Genomic DNA, 21,271 nt, shown 5'->3' with positions numbered 1-21,271 from the left:
GGACGGAAATCAGAATCAAACAAGCCAACAGTGAGGCTGATGTCCCCCGCCGAAATAGGAAAATAATTAGAGGACACATATAAATTTATCACAAATTATCTTTTACAAAGTATTGAACAATCAAACAGTATATCTTTACTTATAGTCTAACAATCAAAGTAGGAGAGTTATTGTTTTCCAAAGTCTCGACCAATCAAATTGCGTATCGCTCTGCTTACCCTGAGCAGAAAATGCTCATTATCAAACTTAGTCAAGGTATTACTGTAATGAAACTATACACCAAGTTTCATCAATCTCACTTAATTAGAACTAAAGTTATCGTGTCCCAAAGCATCAACCAATCAAATTGCTTATCTCTGCTTACCCTAAGCGGAAAATGCTCATCTTCGAACTCCATCAAGGCATTGACCTAATCAACACATACACCAAGTTTGAACATTCTAGCTCAATTAGGAAGAGAGTTATCGTGCCCCAAAGTATCAACCAATCAAATTGCTTATCTCTGCTTACCCTTAGCGGAAAATGCTCATCTTCGAACTCCATCAAGGCATTGACCTAATAAACACATACACCAAGTTTGAACATTCTAGCTCAATTAAAAGTTATCGTGTCCCAAAGCATCAACCAATCAAATTGCTTATCTCTGCTTACCCTAAGCGGAAAATGCTCATCTTCGAACTCCATCAAGGCATTGACCTAATCAACACATACACCAAGTTTGAACATTCTAGCCCAATTAGGAAGAGAGTTATCGTGTCCCAAAGCATCAACCAATCAAATTGCTTATCTCTGCTTACCCTAAGCGGAAAATGCTCATCTTCGAACTCCATCAAGGCATTGACCTAATAAACACATACACCAAGTTTGAACATTCTAGCTCAATTAGGAAGAGAGTTATTGTGTCCCAAAAAGTGTGACGGACAGACAGACGGACGGACAGACAGACGGACAGACAGACGAACAGACAGACAGACAGACGGACGAACCCATTTTAATAGTCCCCTGCTTTCTTCGAAAGGCGGGGGACAATAAGTAATTCCACATACTTAACAGATTATTGCTGTACTGTTATTTGTAGATATCGAGAGGAATATCTGTATATTGTGGGCCTAGAATGCACCAGAAGTTAGAAAATCCATGAGGGCATACTGATTGTGAGAATATCTAGCCCTATATCTGTTACAAAATTTATATGATATGAAAATACTGGTCAAGTAATTGATACAAAGGTTAAAATTGATATCATTTATATCTGTTGATTTAATGTCAACTATAATTTCTGGATCTATAAGAAAATGCTTTGCAAATATATCAGTCTATAGTGGGCCAGTACATGTACCATAAAACACCTGCCCATCAATCATTGTTCTTCAAGGACATATACCTGTACAAACAGTTAAAATACCAGTCAATAGAAATGTATAAGCCACTTTGTAAGTGATCTATAAAAGAAAACCTACCACTGTCCGTACTCTGCCAAACCATTGAAACAATCTAATATTAGTAACAAATAATAGTGGGAATAAATGTACACAACTTTAAATTGACCGTCACTGAGTCAAGACACCTGTAGTTCTAAGTGGTTTAACTTGTCCTATACTGGTCTTCAGTTCACCTAACCCTTAACCACACCATTCACCTCAAAGACCTTGTTCACTCAATGAATGAGTTTTTACAACCCAGGCCAAAATAAACACCTGTATTAAAAAGTGATTACTTTTCATTGACTAAAACAATAGCAAGTGCCCCACATTATCCTCAATAGTTGCTTTAAGATTATAAAGATTTTCAGCTGGAAGGGTTTAATACAAACAATGGTGTGTTAATTATAGTACAGAATACAGACACCCTAATATAAAACTATTTCTCCACCCTGAGAACCATTAACAACAGGTAGTCTCTTTATTATTGTTAAGACTAGATAATACATTTATATAACTTGTAGATATAAATTTTATGGCTAGCCTCAGGGCATGAATCATACCATTTTTTTTACTTTACTAAATTGGGAATTCATTGCACAAATATGTATATTACAAGTGACTGCCCTACCTTGTCACCTAGACGACAATTGCGATAAAAGAAAATTATTGGCAATTAAAATATACATCAAGGATGATAATTAGGCAAATGAGTTTGATAACAATTAAATAGTTTCACTGTATATTTATCCAACTAGATCTTGATCAATTTAATAATCTTTTCACCTCCATGTCTTGCGAAAGCCAAATGACAGCTTTGTCTATTTATAGTATCATTTCCTACAGTTTTTTTGTTAAGTGTAACTATTTTTATTTATTAATCAATCAAGAGAAGTCGTGACCTACTGTGTTGAACAACTGGCCATGTAGCCATCAAAATGACAAATTCATCCAAATTATAGGCCCACAGACAAATCTACCCAATAAATAAATATTATTGAGCAGTTTCAATAATTCCACATGATTGCTTTAAGTTCAATCCAAATGGCATAGAGAGAAAGTTTCCATTGTGCAGGTGTGAACTGCTAGGTGTAGGTGCCATGTAGCAGATTTGAGACTCAAATATGCCTATTTCAGACAGAACGCGTTTTTAGGCTGTTTGCAAACTTAGAGAAGAATATTGTTTCAAGTCCCACTGGTGGCACTCCTTATTTGTTTACCATGTCTAGCGAACAGCTAGCTTATTTTTTCTGAACAAACTCAATGTGACTGGTGCTCTTAAACCGTCGAAAATCAGTTCATCATCAGTAAACATTAATAGTCATAATGATAACTCTAGTTTGAAGAAACTTTTTCTTGGCAGTCAACAAATAAATCTGTACTTTTTTTCCCTTCTAGTTATATCAATGTTTCAAGTACGTCACCAACTGTAAATTTAATAAACGACTTCTGAGTTTTATGTTTAACGTGTGAGGTTTTGGGTATATGACCTTACTAACACACCAGGAAAACTCAAATGTCTATACTTAAATAAAAAAAAATAAAACAATTCATTCAAAGTCAGCTATAACTATTGAGTTACAGGTTTGCATGGAGGGTTTCAACAAAGCAACTTTATTTCCTAGGTAACCCTACGTAATCAAATATTCAGCAAACCTCGGCAGACTACGGTACCCTACATCTAACCTTGGCTGTATGACGGTAAGTGATATGTAGCTACACCCATACAATTGTGATGTGGCTACCAGTTTACTTATTAGGAAAACTTGCCACTTTTAGAAAGAAGTTCTCAAAATGGTGTCGCTCAAAGAGTGTGTAGAGTTTTCATTGCAAAGTTGTCCTTTATTTAAAGAAAATCGGATAAATTTGAAAGAAAAACAGCTTCCAACATTGAAAGCTTTTATTGACGTATACAGTTTCTTGAGAAAAAACGGGGGGTCGATGGCTGAATGGTTAGCATGTGCGCGCTGTATTATAAAGTCTGTCATGGTTTCGATTCCCCAGTTGTACGTGACAAGGAGTAGTGTCGCCTGTCCAACCTCGTGGGTCTTCTCTGGGCCCTCCGGTTTCCTCCCACTGCTAAAGACCCCTACGCGCATGCGAATTATGGAAATAAAATTGAACCATATGTTACTCATGAAATGACCTAGTTTGTGTCGAGTTGACTTCACAGCAGTCTTCATGGGCGGTGCCATTTTTAATCCAGGAACTTGAAAGTAGTTCCAAAGGCGGAATTCGTCATACAGCCGAGGTTAGATGTAGGGTATCGGAGTCTGCTAATGTGTGCTGAATGCATAATTAAAGTCTCTGAACATTAGTGCAGGAGGACAGTACTACATGCAAACAGAACCGATAAGACAAACCTGCAGACAAGACAAACTACAAAGACATTGCAAGAAATTAACAGAAAATATCAGATCAAGTGAAAGGATATGTAATCAAAATAATACAGACTTCACTCAAAATGAATAACATAATGAAAGATTTACAAGAAAGACTTAATAAAAATAATGCAACCGGTCTTGAGGAATGTAACCCTTGTAAACTACAATATTTTGAAAGTTTAATCCCTTAAAGAAATATGAGTCCAAAAATGGTACAATTCCATTCAGTTTTTACAAAGGTATCATTAAAATATGCTAAATATTGTTTTATTCCCTAATATTTTGAAAAATATCATTTAACCCAACATACTTGTTCTGTCATACTCTGCAACATTCACAGACTATTTCCCATGAATAAAAAAAAACCATGGTAATACCTGTAATTCAACTACATACTTATAAGGAAATAAGGAAGACATTTTGTTTGTAATAGTAAATAAATATAGCCTCATGACCTAAATAATTAGTGTTGGTTGCCAAAAGTAAAGTAAGGACTTACTTAAAAATTCCTTCATACCATTGAATTCATACATGTCTCTACTGGAGGGTTGGGGATGTATAGGTGGCTGCTGTATTTTGTGACTGAAACAAATAAGATAACAACAAAACATTATAAATGATCTATAAAACACTGAAGAAAAACTTATTTTTCAGATAATATGGTATTTTAACGGAGGATTTATTTTGGTCCCTCTAGTATAATTGTTCCAAGATTCAGTTAATCTCCAGTTTTCGCCACCAGAAATCTGATGTATAATTGATTTTTATAACCAAAGCCGAACTTAACACTAGCCCTTTAATGCTGTTGAACAAGTATATCCCATGAATGAATCAAAATAGCTTATTTCAGTTGAATAATCTGGGCAGTAGAAATCTACCATTAGTAAAAGTATATTAGGGATATATGTGGCAATGATCTGCCATTGATTCCATACAAGACCTTATCAAAGTTAAACTTCACATTGAACAGGCGATCTTGTACGGAAAAGAGAATTATTATTACTTTATCTGTAAAAGACACATAAAGATGACAAAATTTTGAAATCAATAGAAACCAATGTTAACCATAAATAGTCGAAAGTTAGAATTCATTGAATTTAATAATTTTTGGATCAAAATATTTTTGAATAGAAGTACTTTTGATTGTCTTAAACAATTATTCTGGCTTGTAGGGGACTTAAATAATAAATGTATCTTCATATTTGTATGTAGGTGTAAATTGTAACCATAATCTTTGATGCCATGTTATAATCATATTCAGTAAAATATCTGTATCCTTGAAATATATCACAAATCACAGATTATTTTAAAAGCTATGACAACTTTAGAACAATACATTAAACTTTAGTCTTGACAATAAATCTACATTTGGATTTAATGTGAAAGGCACAGAAAGGAATGCTGTTGCTTGAATAATGGATTGTGCTGGGCAGCATCGATTTATTCTTAAAGTTTTAAAATAAAACTATATCTGTATTATGTAATTGGAAAACTACTACAAAGATTAAATGTTAACCACTAGGAGTGGTGTCTGTGTAAATAATTAGATTCTGGCTGGAAAATTGTCAGCCACATGATTATCATTATACCAGCATACAATATTGCCATTCTGCACAACATCTAAATCTTAGAAGTTCTTATATTACTATTAGGTACCAAAACATAATATACTGTTGGCTGTGGCCTGTCTGATTCCAATATTATCATGCTCCAGATGAAGAGAGACATCTGAATGCTTTTGATCAACACATCAAATAATACAACTAGATTGTTGAGTATTATCATTCTATGTAATACAGGTTGCCCCAGTATTACAGTCAGCAATGAAATCAAAGGGATTGACCTTGTCTTAGCTAAAATCTAGCAGCTACTGTTTGACAGGAATGATCATCCCCTATATTATGTCAGTAGCAATAGCTAGACTTTTGAATCTGTCCACCGCTCAATCCATCTCTCTGTAAACACCAATATCAAAGACAGTGCGATGAAAGTAATGGTATCTATGCAAATTTAAATATTAAATTATTTTTAAACAAATGTTTGTTTTTTGAGTGCCTAGGTTTTATATGTTCTATCTCATGACAGAAGAGATGATTAGCAGAGAAGTGACAACACAAGTATTATGGAAGATCATTGTGATTGAATGGTAAAGAACTTTTACTTGTTAATCACTAACCAATCTGTGTATTGTGGATGCATTTATTTCTAAGTCTAAATGGCTCAACTCGTCCTGTCACTTACTACTGTATGTCAATTTGTTAAATCTGCTAATCAGTTTAAGTCGCTGAAGCGTGGAAGCAAACATTAAATAAACTTGCTGTTCTTGGTGATATTGCTTCCACCGAGGGTGATTTTGCAGACAAGTTGTCTTATTTTTATTATCTTAGCACACATGCAGGGGTCTTTGTTGTTAAAAGAAACCAGAATACCCGGAGTAAACCCATAAGGTTGAGAAGGTGCCTCATCTCCAAGCCACATATGCTCACTGAGATCGAAATCACGACCGCAACCCGGAGGTGACCAGTCTGCTAGAGCTTGAAGCACGACATTCTAGCCCACTAGGCTATACCAACCCCCCTAAATAAACTTATTACACATGCTGGCCATATACATGTACTAATATTTGTGTATCATTCTTGACCTCACAGAAGGTACTTTCTGATGTAATTGAATTGAAAGAACTCAGTGTCTAAATTTCAGAGGAGCTAGATTCTTTTGTATCTCTTTCAATGTTAGAAATAATATTCAGGCAGTAAAGAATTACAAAAGTAGTGGCATTTTCCCAATAGAATGTCAGTTCCTGTTTGATTACTGGGCACAAACTTTTGCGTTATGCCGAGATCAAAGTTAACTCATTTCATCTGTCACTGTTATTTTATGATTGTTGCTCTTATTTAAATATACCTTATTAAATTCTAGTTCGTGATTTTAATGTTGACTAGATATAATATTCACAATAAAAATGGCAATGTTTACACAGACATGTAATAGAATAGGCTTTTATTTAATACCATATGCAGGTATCTATAGAAACAGTACAAATAATGAATAGATAAACAGTCCTTCATATTTATTCTATCGGTCATCAAATAGAGCATTATTAGAATAAGACATAAAATCAACTGTACATGTTATACAGAATTCACAGATGTACTTGGATAAAACTTATTTAATGTCACCATCAAATAAATACATTGCAATCCAGTCTGATCAAGAGATTTAAAAGTGTAACACTGGGTTTTGACATTCTTCATTTGTGCATATTATTGGATTTCTTCATAAACATGCACCTCAACTGATTTCAGCCATATCTATTTACCTTCAAATAATAAAACCCCAGTTAAATATCCAACAATAATCCTCCATCATTCAACTTCTAATACCACCTAAACCATTTAATTGTTTCAAACCAAAGTCTGTTTAATAAAGAGAGAGAGAAATGGGCGTAAAGTCCACTTGACACAAACTAGGTCATTTCGGGATTAACTTATATTTCAATAATTGCTTGCATGTAGGGGTCTTCAACAGCGGGAGGAAACCAGATACCTGGAGAAAAACCTTGAGGCTGGACAGGCAACCTACTCCTTGTCACGTACAAGCGGGCAATCACTTAATGACAGACTCATGATCTAAAGCACATGTGTCAAACCATTGAGATGATCCCCCCCCCACCCCCCGCCAGAATAAAGGGGTTGCCCAAGAGAATGTCTGAATTCTGTCTGTTTATAGACACAAAACTTGAAATTTTAAATATGGAGAGCACCTAAAATGGAATCACTCAAAACTGACCAATCTTCATTGTTAATGTTAATATAACATTTTTCTTGGGGATGTTGAGTTGGAAAGAGGCTACTCTGGCTGGAATAGAAAGCCAAATAAAGAAATATTCCTTCCTGGTCAAAGCAGTCTTGATGATCACTACCCTCCTAAAACTTCATTAGTCGACAGAATTTACTCACAACTATCAAGCCATTTTTGATGGTCATGCTAAAATTTGACGGAATGATTTTAGACCAGTAAACAAATCAAAGGATATATCAGTCGTTTATTTTACATTGTTTTCAGATGTGTACAGAGTCCACCCAAAATAAATATTACATCCGCCCCCGCCCCCCAAAAGTGCAAATACATAAGAGAAAATATCCCCATGTGGATATTAAATTATGGTGGCAATTCAACGAGACATCCGAAATAGCACCATTCCACATGCTTTCAGTATTTCTTTAAGTAATACCACCTACCGAATCCATGGTCGTCGTTGTGGACCGTTGTAATACATGTATCCAACATAGAGGGGAATTTATATCCAGAAATCACAATATCCACAATATTAATAAAATACAGACTATATCCGACACGAAAGCTGAACTGCAAACTTATAGCACACTGACACACCTTTAGGCAAACACACTTCTTTTCATAGATAACTAGAACTTTGAGAATAATCTATAAAGTAGTAGGTAAAGGTAAGTTGGGATTCTGAATACAGCCCAAACAGGATAGTTTACATACTTGAATATATCTTGATTGATTAAACATGGTCCCTAGAAGTACTCTCCGTGACATCTAAGGGAGCACTCTATATGACCAGATTTTAATTCAATCACCATACAATAGCCTGATTGAATAAAATCATGGCGGCCATAAGAATGACCCCTATTCATACATGAGTGCTTTTCTAAAATTTAGCATTAAATAGACTACTTAAGAACTTACTGAGACTTAGGATAAACAGAAAGAAAAACTTTCTTTCTTGCCAACATAAATAACTAAACCCAAATCCAATCCTTTTAAATATATCATACAAATAATGTTTTGAAAATGAAAACAGTTTAAAAGATATTAAAATTTGAATATCATAATTGTAAGAATTGTAACACACATGAAAATATCTGTGTCCAAATTCTTAAATACTTCAGACTAAAAGCCATATGCAAGAAAATATATATATAGTTAACTGGGTAAAGATCAATTTTTTTTTCAAAATATTTAAATCAACCCACATGTTAAGGATTTTTCTATTTCCATAAAATTTGGGTTATCAACATGTAATATGATTAAAATAAATATGCTACAATCCCCAGGTTGTTCCAGACCAAAACAAAATGATTTACATATCACTTGAAAAATATATATATAAAATATTCATAATCAGATGTTAAAATACCTACCTGTTATCAATGTCAACATAAGATAAGCTCAACAACAGACTAACTTACTTATCTAGGTGTTTTTAATAAACAGGAGATAAAGTAAACATCCTACTGATATACCTACATGTTTTAATTTTCTTACATACAATAACAACCTGTTCTATGCTATTGTTTAGGTTCATTTAAATACTCTCATTATTCATTTTAAATGATCAGAAGAAAGTGGAGGAAGATCATCTCTTGTTCATTTGTCACTGTCCTGTCCACCTGCACTAATAAATGTCATTCTGAGGTCTCTCTATGTTAGGGAAGCTTTCTAACACGATATCTATTTTATCTGCCTGCGTTTCTAATATAAATTAATATCTTTATTGTTTTATTCTTAAAAGGATGGGCTTGTATACCGGTTTTAAATACTGAAGCAAAAGAACAAAAACAAACCCAAAACATGTTTCAAAATTTACATCAAACAAAATTAACATTTCTATGATTTTCAAAATCTTTATTGAGTATAATCCAACCTCAATTGAGTTCATCACATACTCTTCATCTATAAATTTCTCACTGAGAGGGTTTGTATATAAAAAAAAGAACATGTGATAAATGCAGTAATCTCATCAATAACAAATTCAGTCTATACTTAAAATAAAATAATAATAATCCGATGTTTCTCCAATTGATGAAAAATCATCTGTCAAATTCACTAAATTCTGGAGACATCTCATATTTTATGGCTTTCCCTTTAGGTAATGTGAAACAAGTCAGTAAAATATTGGCTCTATGAGTCTATTGTGATCTGCTTTCTCCATTTCTTAAAAAATATGTATAAAGTTGAATTTAACCTTATTTGTAAAACAGTATTTTCAAAATTATCTTTAGTTTTGTCAAAAATAACTTTTTTCAACATTGAAGTCATTCAACATTGCTACATTAAATTCAATTTGTTTGGACAGTGGTGTGTTGTATTTTTTTTTTGTTTTGAAAAATTATTTTGTTTATTTTGAAAAATGATGTTGGTTTTGTTTGAAAAATGTACGTCTCTGTTTGCCTTTAATAAGGTTTTTGTGGGTTTAGCCTTGTCATAACTTATTTAAAATATATAGAAATGAAAATATTATACATTAGGATTTCCCATCATAAGTAAATCCATTGAAAGATTGGCAGATGCTCCATAAAAATCTAAATCTTGCAAACTTTTCAAGGCAATAATTTTATGGAAGACAAAATATGGCTGGACGATTGTGCCTAATCCACTTCAATCTTACAAATGGCACACCCTTTATTATCTAATTCAGAAAGCTATACATCGACTTGATGATAAAATAATATAATGGCACAAGCTGGATGAAATGATTTGTTTTGCTAATAATAAATAGAGACCAACCCTACAATTATGAAACTTCCTCCTTAGCTTATAAAAGTACACCCAATAAAATAAGAGGTATCATTATGTCAATTTCAACATAATAATTTAGAGCAAACAAATGTTTTAAGAGCTTATTTCTGAGGATATAAGTGTATCTTCAATACAAAATGATAACACAATAAAGTGATTCAAAGACAAACGTTTGCTGTAGAAATCAGATTTTTGGTACTTCAAAGATAGGTTGCCAGGCAACAAAAAAGACACATCCTCTGAGCAGTTACATACCTATTCTTTGGTAGGTCACGGCATCATTTACTGATCAAGAGTAACAACCCATTCAGAAATAATTAAAATTTGATTGGATCTAGTTCTTCATTTTGCCATATTTATTATGCAAATCAATAGAATAGATTTCTTCATTTCAAAATTTGTCAACAGTGGCTATGAAGCTGATACTATGTGACATCATTTGTCTTCTGTGATATCTGAAGTCAACTACTTATTTGTTAAGCCAATCCGATTTCAATTTAATTTTTTCTTTCACATAAAAATGATTGTGTGTGATAATAAAACTGGTTAATTCAGAGTAAATTTTCAAAAGATTTCAATTAGGTGTTGGCTGTAATTTCATGTACATGTGTCTGAACAATCATGACATACACTTGTTGAAGTCATAGTGATCATCAAGTTGCACATGCAACTGAAGAATGCAATTCATTATTAAGCAAATCTGGCGATCATTTCCTAATGGCTTAATATTTTGATTTGAAATTTACAACCCGGTAAAAGGCTGTACATTGTCACATATCAGCGTTTAATATATATACATACTTAACTCATATTTATTTACCGTCTCCTTCTTCGAAATCAGGGATAGTTCCTTTGTGTTCATAAATTTTGATATTAAAAAAGATAGGTTGCCAGGTAACGAAACATACATTGTACACCCACAGCAGCTAAGTCATCCGGCAGTCAACAGGGGTTGTCACAAATTTTTCTTTTGTACGTAAGTAATGGAAACATTTACAACATAAAAAAATCTGATTACGAGTAACAACCCATAAAGTAATTATCAGAAATCATTTGAATTTGTACTGATTGTTTATCTCATGAGCTTAAAGGGGAAGACCAACGATTTTCAACAAGGTTTCCTTAAATCTTAAATATATATACATATATATATATATATATATATATATATATATATATATACAACTGGCGGTAGTTTTTTCTTTGATGTCCATAGCAGTTGATCTCATAACAACCTGTCATGACGTCATCATAGGTTGATATATTCGGTTCATATCAGCCGCTGATGAGGTCATGACAGGTTGATATTTCATATCAACCGCTAATGACGTCGATGATCAAAATAATACAAAGAACACGGAAATAAATCTTTATTCTTTTGACAATTAAAAATTGTTATATACTATTCAAAAAAAGTAGGGGATATTTGATTTTTAAGTGTTATTAAAGTCACCTAATGAAACTGACGAAGAAACAAATGACAAAATGAAATGAAGTTCACATTCATCGATTTATTCCAAATGATCGTTAGACTAAGTAAGGCACAGACTGACCATTATAAGGGTAAAATGATACCCGGGGTCAAACAGCAAAGTTACCACAGCATCACAACCAAGTCAGTAACGGGTAAATCCTCCTCTGTTTGCCAAACAAGCATTGATCCGACGTGGCATACTCCTAATGAGACGTCTAAGGTCATTTTGGTCCAGATTGTCCCATTCCTGTTGCAACGCAGCAGCAAGTTCTTGGACATTGGCAGGACGTTGTTGACGTTGACGTAACCTCTGTCCAAGCATGTCCCAGACATGCTCGATGGGGGAGAGGTCGGGACTCAGTGCTGGCCAAGGTAATGTGGGGATGTTCTGTTGTTGGAGGTAACCTGTAACGATCCTGGCCCTGTGACATCTTGCGTTGTCATCCTGGAAGATGAAACGGCGGCCATGACGTCGTGCGAACGGCACAACATGGACTGCCAAGATGTTGTCCCGGTAGTACTGGCCTGTAACACGCCCTGCAACAACATGTAAACAACATGTAAAGCCGTTCTTCCAGCAACAGTGATGCCTCCCCACACCATAACAGAACCACCCCCAAATCGATCATGTCTGATGACGTTAACGTCTTGGAAGCGCTCGTTTCGACGACGCCACACCCTCCTACGTCTGTCCAAAAAATCAACAGTGAACCTTGACTCATCTGAAAACATCACATTGCTCCAGCGTCGATTATCCCAGTGTTGACGATCCCTACACCAACGACGTCTTGCCTGAATGTGATGATCTCTCAAACAAGGGATCACGCGAGGACGTCGGGCGCGAAGGTGACCCCTATGCAGTCGATTCCGAATTGTCTGGCCACTCACTCTCACACCAGTGTCTGTTTGAAGACGAGCGCTGATCTGATTTGCTGTGATGACACGATTTCTCAAGGCCAAGGTACGGATAAATCGATCCTGGGCTTGAGTTGTCGCCCTTGGTCGACCTGAGCGTGGTCTGTCCTGTACAGATTGTGTATCACGGTATCTGGACCATAGCCTGCTTATGACAGACTGAGAAACATTCATCGTCCGCGCCACAACCGCCTGTGTTGTGCCGATCTGTAGCATGCCAAGGGCACGTAACCTTTCATTTTGGGTAAGCCGACGCATATCAAAATTTGTTTTCTGGTCACTAAAACAATTAAACTGATGTTTCCACCCTGGAATTCAATGCCACAATGACTGTAACATTCAAAGTCAGAGTCGTGCAAATCTTGGGTTGGACCCCCATGATGATCCCAAGCATCACCTGCATTCCATGCGGTAGCTATTGGTGCGTTTGGGCGTCACATGTAACTTGAAATGTTTCTTCTGTTAGGTTCTATAGTGAATTATTTCGTAGTCATTTGCATATTTTAGTATTATGCCCCCAAAATCAAATATCCCCTACTTTTTTTGAATAGTATAGTACAGTTTGTAGCACTCGGGACCGAAATAGACGGCGTACTTATCGGCATATTTAAATCGGTTACCCATACTTCATGTCTAAGACATCTTTCAGAATTTTCTTTACGTCCACATTTCGATTATTTCTTCACACACTCCAAGACTTGAAAGTATTTATCGCCAAAGAGTTCCTTTGTAAAGTATTTTTGGGTACAGTCCACTTAAAACAGTTGGTCAAATCCTTCTCTGAACATACCGAAAACCTTCAATCACGGTTCACTGCTAGAATATCCACAAGATTTCTCAAGTGATCTAAGGTCATAACTCTGGTAGTAACTGTCGCTCGGATGGGACGAAAAACAGAGGTCCCGTGTACACATTGGCGTGCACGTAAAAGATCCCTTGACAGTTGGAATTCGATATAAGAGAAGGCCGTAGTGCCGCTGTCCGCGCAAAATTTCCCTCATAGCACACTGTATGGCGTATGCCCGTCTTCATTAGCCCAGTTCGGAGCAGAACAGTAGGATGTTAAACCCCATTTCATTTCATTTCATTTCTGGTAGTAACTATTAGAAATTGTTGAAAATCAATAGGCTTCTTTGTCTCATGACCATAAACACTGTGTATAAATGTGAAGTCAATTGGATATTAACTTTAGTCTACGCTTCCACAAAATTTTCCAAAGTGGTCAAGGGCCATAACTCTGGCAGTAATTATCAGAAATCTTTGAAAATCAAAACACTTCTTTGTCTCATGAGCGTAAACACTGTGTATAAATTGGAAGTCAATCGGATATTAACTTTTAGCATTTAGAGTGTTCTTCCACGAGATTTTTCAAATTGATCAAGGGCCATAACTCTAGCAGTCATTATCGGAAATCGTTGAAAATCAATCGGCTTCTTCATTTCTTGACCATTAACCCTGTGCATAAATCCAAAGTCAATCGGATATCAAATCAACTTCAGCCTCTAGAGCGTCACCAAGTTTTTTCCAAGTGATCAAGGAACATAACCGGCAGTCATAATCGGAAATTGTTGTAATCAATAGGCTTCTTTGTCTTATGACCTTAGACACTGCGTATAAATTTAAAGTCAATTGGATATCAATTGTAGCCTTTAGAGCGTCCACAAGCCATTGTGGAAACCAGACCGACAAACATTTTCCATGAGTAATATAATTCTTCTGAGTAAATTTACAATACATTGTTTATCTGTATGTTTTATCTAAGTAATTAAAATTACTTAGATAAAACACACTATTCTTTATCATTTGTTAATTGAAATAAATACGAGCGTAGATAAAACATTACCAACAATATACATCTAACTTATAATTTATTTATAGCATGGTGTAAATAGTAATGATTTGACAACAGGATATCCAACATCCCTGAGAATCATCGTGTAATATAAAGTAGTGAATAAGGACATTCCACCAACCCACATCAATTTTTTCAGAAAAAGACAATTAATTCAGCATCTAAAAATTGCATAACATGATAAAATAGACTCATATTAGTCATATGTGTCAAAAATATGTATGATGGATTTGGAATGTATGTTAATTGTTCAGTTTCAGTCCTATTTGTCAGGAAAATTGACTGCCTGGCAAACTTACCCGTCAGTCAACTTTATATGCCATACAATTAGAATTTCAAGACTAAAACTTTAGAACACAATAAGTATTTTTCTAGTACCATTTATCCTTTCATTATATAACACACATGAAGAACAGGGGAGAGAGGGAGGGGAGAGAGAGAGGGGGGGTTTAACACCCACTTGACACAAACTAGGTCATTTTGGGATTAACATATGGTTTAATTTTATTTCAATACTTCGCTTGCATATAGGGGTCTTTAGCAGTGGCAGGAAACCGGAGGAACCAGAGAAAACCCATGAGGTTTGACAGGCGACTCTACTCTTTGTCACTTACAAGTGGGGAATCGAAACCACAATACTTTAGTCTGTAATGGATCAAAAATCTCTCAAATGACGATCAGAGGTTTAAAATAGTTTGAGTCTCTTACCTTTGATATGAACCTCTTTGACCTCCCTTTTGAGCTACTAATATTTCATCCACTATATTTTGTGCCTGTTAAAAAGACATTAAATTAGATATGAATTATTTGTCATGCAAATTAGACAATTACATTTAAAAATTTAAAAGGAGCACAACCTCTCGGAATTGTGTTTAAAGATAAAAAGTAAATAAATATGTGTTAATTTTAATTTGATTTTATTGAATTGAACACTAAATATATATGTTATTACACAGATTTACTGAACCACACCAATATTAATACAAATAAGTTACTAAGGAATGTCCTGGTAAGAGGAGAACATCGGAAGCAACAGTTTTACTTTTTGTCATTCGGACACTGAGGTCAAATGCCACACACCCTTAGTAATTAGCATAAATGATGGAGCACAAAAATGCATTTTTCTCAGCAACTACTGCATCAATTTATTTCAGTTAAATTTTAAAATATAGTGGACTGTCACATCCGACCTCTGAATACTCCGGCACTCTGTGAAAGCCGACATCATTTTCATGTCCCGATTTACTTCCTAATTATTTCAGCCAAAAAATTATCTGAATATTCCGAATTACGACATCAATCAGTCGTCCCATCACATGATTTCCATTGAATCAACACTGTATAATCCAGCCTTCAATCGGTGGGTGTGAAGCCACAAAAGATTAACAAGCAATCACCAATCAAGTATTGGTGAGATACTCGCTCGCGTAGGTCTTTGTTGATTACTTTGATAATTTTGTAATCTCTTGTAAGACAAATACTCAAGAATACCCACAAATTTTCTCACAAATTATTCACAGTCGTAAAAATATTCCTAGCACCTGTTGGAAACATTTGTTGTGCATGCCGATTGAACCTGAATACCTAAGGTTGTTCCCCCTACAGATCTATCAGAACCGTGTGACGACGACCTGGACATAGAACGTCAGATTATCAATTTGAGAAAAATGAGTCCACTGTAGATAAAACAAGCAATTGCAGACACCGGACTGACGGTCGGGAAAGACAACAATATACAACCATATTTCAATGTGGGGGTATGAAACGAGAGTAAAGCAATCTTCGTGACTGCAGACTGCCAAACATTTCTTGGCCAAACAATATTTTGACATGTTAGGTGTTGTGGGTTGGATTTCAACACTAATAATTGTTGGTCGAACAACTTTCACGAGATCAAACTTATAGAGATTTCAAAAACATTGTTCGGCAACCAAATGTTCGTGTTGGTCTAACTTGCGTTGAATTTCAGCAAAGAGCAAAACATTTTATACAAACATCCAATCAGTATTTTGCTAGTGATCTCATGGTATAGAAATGGCATTTTGCCAAACATTTTGCTAATTTACAGTTTGACATCGTCATTTTGTGACCATATGTTTGCGTAAACCATGTTAGCCATTTGTGTTAAACATTCTTTCTTTGTAGGAAATTTTTTAAAAAATAGGTTACCAGCCAACAAAACATACACCCACAGCAGCTCAGAACTCCGGGCAGTCCACAAGGGTTGCCGCATGTTTTTCTTTTGTCACTAATTAAAACATTTACAACACAATATTTTGTCTTATGACCTTAAAGACTGTGTACAAATTTATATCAGCTTTAGCCGTTACTGCAACCACAAGATTTCTCAAGTATTCAAGCGACAAAACTCTGGCAGTAATTATCGGAAATCAATAGGTTTCGTCGTCTCGTAAACACTGTGTATAAATTTAAAGTCTATCTGATAGTAAATTTACCCTGTAGAGTGGCCACAAGATTTTTCAAAGTGATCAAGGGCACTAACTTCGGCACTAATTACTGGAATGTGGGCATATAAAAAGGTATAAATCAGTTGTTTTGACAGTCAGTTTTCGCCCTACGGCAGGCTAACTAATACTATAATACTTACAGCAGTATCAACACTTTGAAATATGTGCATATCAGCTTGGGTACGTTTTTTGGGATCTTCACCAACAGTAAATAATACGAGATTGTTGTATATTTCTCGTCTGTCTTTGTTGAATATAGCTGTAGGGGAATGTACTGACTGGATTGGAAATTTCTCTAGCTGTTCCTAAAATAAAGGAATAGGAAAAATTAATTAGATTTTGTAGTGCGAGTCATACCAGTCTAATACAAAATGCTGCATAATTGTACCGCATGATACAGATAGCACAAACAATACAGGAACACAATATAAATGATAGAATTAGATATACCTACATTTCATGAATTGAGCAAAATTGGGAAACAAAAAACATATCTGATCCAGAAGTATCCGAAGCAGTTTTACTAGAGTACCCCAGTAATCCTTTTCTCTGGTTGTAAATGTTCTTCAGAGCTTGTCACAAAGGTAATGCATATTACATTCATATTACATCCAATTTGTTGAAGGTTTCTCTCGTGCATTTAATTCCAGAACATATATTAAGGAAGTCTGATTACTTATGAAACAAATTATCTTTTTTATTTAAACATCGGAGGACAGAAAGAACGCTGACAATCAGTTCACGTCCAGTAAGACTGGCTTCTTTTCAATAAAATAATGCTTCCTTTCACCACAAAGGTATTTATATGATCTGTCACAGCGGATTTGAGCAGACTGTAAGGATATAAAAACCTGGTGGCTAGTAGATGTTCGAGCCAACCATTGTATTTAACTAAGGGATCAGTAGATAAAGATAGTTAATCTTTTAACAAGTTCCTCAATCCTTGTGTTTAATCAGTTTCTCAATACAATACTCTTTAAACAATTTAAACCACCCATATTTAAATTGGCACTGAATAAAATGGAAATGAGTGTTTTTTCTTACAGCTTCAAAATTTGTTTTCAGATTTAGTCTGATATACAGTCTTAAAATGAAATTTTAATACCTAATATAAGGTCTAAGGTCCATGACAATACCTATTGTTTTATTTTTACTTGGCCATCAATATTTAATGAATTTTTTACATAACATGTGTTTATACACTATTATTAAAACAGATTATGGGCGGAAAACCACTTCTATTTTCATACATCTTTGATTAAAGATACCCTAATAATTGTACATTTGAATATTTGTTCATGAACAAGACACATTTTGGTGTTCATATTAAGTGACAGCATAGACAAGTTCCTTTAATATTCTACTTTAAGCTAAAGAGATCTGCATGTAGTAGAAACAAATATTTACCCCTGTCTGGTTGTCCAAAATAACTAGATATCTTCTTTCAATAGTCAACTGACATCTCATAGTCCAGATTCCAGTAGTGTTTTCCATTTGTCGCAATTTACGTAATCCATCTTCAGGTTGTATATAACCTGTAATTAAATTGTTAATCAATTATTCATCTATCCATGTAAACATAAACCGTCTCTTTAAAAGACAACTGTTGTTTTAATACATTAATGAAATATAGGCTATTTCAGTCTCTATAGGATGATGTTAGATTAATTCAATCACCAAAATAATATTTTATTGTGGTTGATATAAATTGCAAACAAAATGACAAGGGATGTACTTTATTATTTTTTTTTTATTATTAATGACCATGTAGTTCTAATTCACTATAAAGTTGATTCTTTGTGCTAATTAAATTGTTTTGTTTTTTTGATATGCTACGTACCTTCTCTTGTGGCTGCAGCAAAAGTTGCTAGATGATCCAACTCAAAAGTTGGTTCCCCAGAATTCCTCATATCCGCAACACTACTCTGATCTAGAAAATGTTTTTAAGATACAGATAAGTGTTAAAAATACATATATATTTAGTTAAACTAAATTGCTTGAGTAAAGTTTTACTCAAGATTCAATTCCTTGTTGGCAGTGTCAGGGTAAAATAATACGTGAAAATATTAGAAATTATTCAAAAATTTTAAGGTTCTTGTTCCAGTATTTATAGAAATGATCATTAAATATACCAAGGCACACTACAAGACTATAAACGGTTGTCTTCTAAAATATATTGATAATGAACACGATTTGATGCTAGTGACCTGTACATAAGACCCAGACATCAAGGTCCTGTGCCCTTACATGTATATACCAAGTCAAAATTGAGTCCATGAACATACAAAAATGACCACATCTGAAAAATTTCTAATTAGCAAAAGGAGCAATTACTATACTACATTGATGCGTGTACAAAGTTTCATGAAGTTATCTTGAACAGTTTATGTGATGGAAGGGCTGGACTCACTTCAATATCCCCACTTTGTTCTGAGGGTGATTAAAAGATTAAACCTCTTAAAAAAAACATTATATAAACTAATGTGACTAATTATGAAACCGTGGTTGAGCTACAGGCTACTATATCATACATGTATCTTGGCTAATTTGTTTTTCAAAATAACATATCTGTTTAAGCAACACTGATATTTACTGATATGAATTCTATCCTATAATACTATTAATCCACATATAATGGTAAACACAAATAAAAACTTGTCATAATCCTACCAGAATCCACTATCATGATCTCTATCTATACTGGTATGACTTTAACCCACAATGAATTGAAATAAAACTGAGATTTCGTCGCATCAATGAGCTCTACATGTGTTTAGTTAAGGTGTGTTCAAAAAATACATGTATGTGCAAGATCTGGTAATTTTTTTAAAACAGCATCTTCTGCATGTTTATATTTATAGATCGAATAGTGGAATAGGATGGGAAGGCCACTCCCAATCAGCTTCAAATAGAAAATCATACGTACATTATGAATGAATTAATTCAAAGACGATAGTTACAATAGAAGGTTTAACCAAAGAGTTAACTGAAACGAATGACGCACTTGTTCAATTGTAATATTTTAGACAATGAAAAAAAAGGTTTGAAGAAATTGTTTGGCAAGTCTTATTCACATAAAACTAAACGCACTCAGGGTTTTGTGGGAAAATTATGACAGATTATTGGTATACAAAAACAAAGTTTTGGATATAAACATACGTTTTAAGTTTCATCAAGATCAGATAAAAACTGTGACTTTTAGTGGGTCCACAACCTTGGTATTACATACTTTTACACTATTTACATACAAGTAGCAGCTATTTTGTCAAGCAGTTAACGTCCGATTTTTACGAGATTTGTACTCAACCATCATTAGTCTGTAACGGTGATATATTTAAACAGTTATTTAAATCAGATAAAAATTGTGACCTCTAGATTTTCCGTACAATTTAGGGGCCATAATCCATGAAGTAACAGTCTGATAGGCACAAATATCGAAAGGACCCAAGATCTTTGAGATATAAACAAACTTTTCACATTTCACCAAAATCGGATCAAAATTGTGGCCTCTAGAGGGTCCACAACCTTGATATACCATATTTTTACAGCTCTTTATGTAATCTTCCATAATGTATCTTTAATCGGATAATAACTTTAGCCACTAGAATGTTGACAAACAAGTGTGGACATTGGGACGGACTCCGACGGACAGAGGTGACAACAATTTATGATTACATTTCAATGTGGGTTTATAAAAATGTGGGCCTTTCATATATTTGAAATGCTTAGGTACAGACTGGACTATCCATATAGGAACTGGGTACAAATTATTCTAGTAGGACGTTAAACCCTGTTTCATTTCATTTCATTTCACAAATTAACCTTTTAAAAAAACTGATTGCACAAAAAATCTATTAACAGATATCAATTATAGTGTCTGCCCATATCGATTTATATATCAAATTATACAGCCATATTTTAGTGCAGGGACTTTATTCACGAAAACTTAAACTAAGATACAATTGAAATTTTAAGAAATACTGCAATTCGATTGGCTGACCAGTAAAATCAATTTGCATATATCCAATTTGCATATTGGTCAGCCAATCGAATTGCAGTATTTCTTAAAATTTCGATTGTATCTTAGTTTAAGTTTTCGTGAATAAGGGCCCAGGTGTATAAAAATAATATTCTCACGTTTACCAAAAAAAAAAGTGATAGGTAAAATAGAAGACTGATTTAAATCTTCTACAACACATTTATTTCTA

At 34.3% G+C, this 21,271-nt stretch overlaps 1 protein-coding gene across 4 annotated transcripts in view; it reads right to left on the bottom strand.

Annotated features, from left to right (window-relative positions):
* The window catches only part of LOC126823921 (uncharacterized), a 65,854-nt gene that overhangs the window by 33,715 nt on the left and 10,868 nt on the right, over positions 1-21,271 (bottom strand). For all 4 annotated transcript variants that reach the window (XM_050552990.2, XM_050552989.2, XM_050552991.2 and 1 more), the window contains exons 5-9: positions 18,904-18,993; positions 18,471-18,598; positions 17,204-17,368; positions 15,304-15,368; positions 4,305-4,387 (exon numbers count right to left, since the gene is read on the bottom strand). In XM_050552990.2, the coding sequence (XP_050408947.1) occupies positions 4,305-4,387; positions 15,304-15,368; positions 17,204-17,368; positions 18,471-18,598; positions 18,904-18,993 (531 nt within the window). The remainder of the gene's footprint in view (positions 1-4,304; positions 4,388-15,303; positions 15,369-17,203; positions 17,369-18,470; positions 18,599-18,903; positions 18,994-21,271) is intronic.

The sequence above is a fragment of the Patella vulgata genome, chromosome 6 (genome assembly GCF_932274485.2).
Source record: "Patella vulgata chromosome 6, xgPatVulg1.2, whole genome shotgun sequence".
NCBI classification, from domain to species: domain Eukaryota; kingdom Metazoa; phylum Mollusca; class Gastropoda; family Patellidae; genus Patella; species Patella vulgata.
Note: the sequence above shows the minus strand (reverse complement) of the source record. Positions and strands in the feature narration are given on the sequence as shown.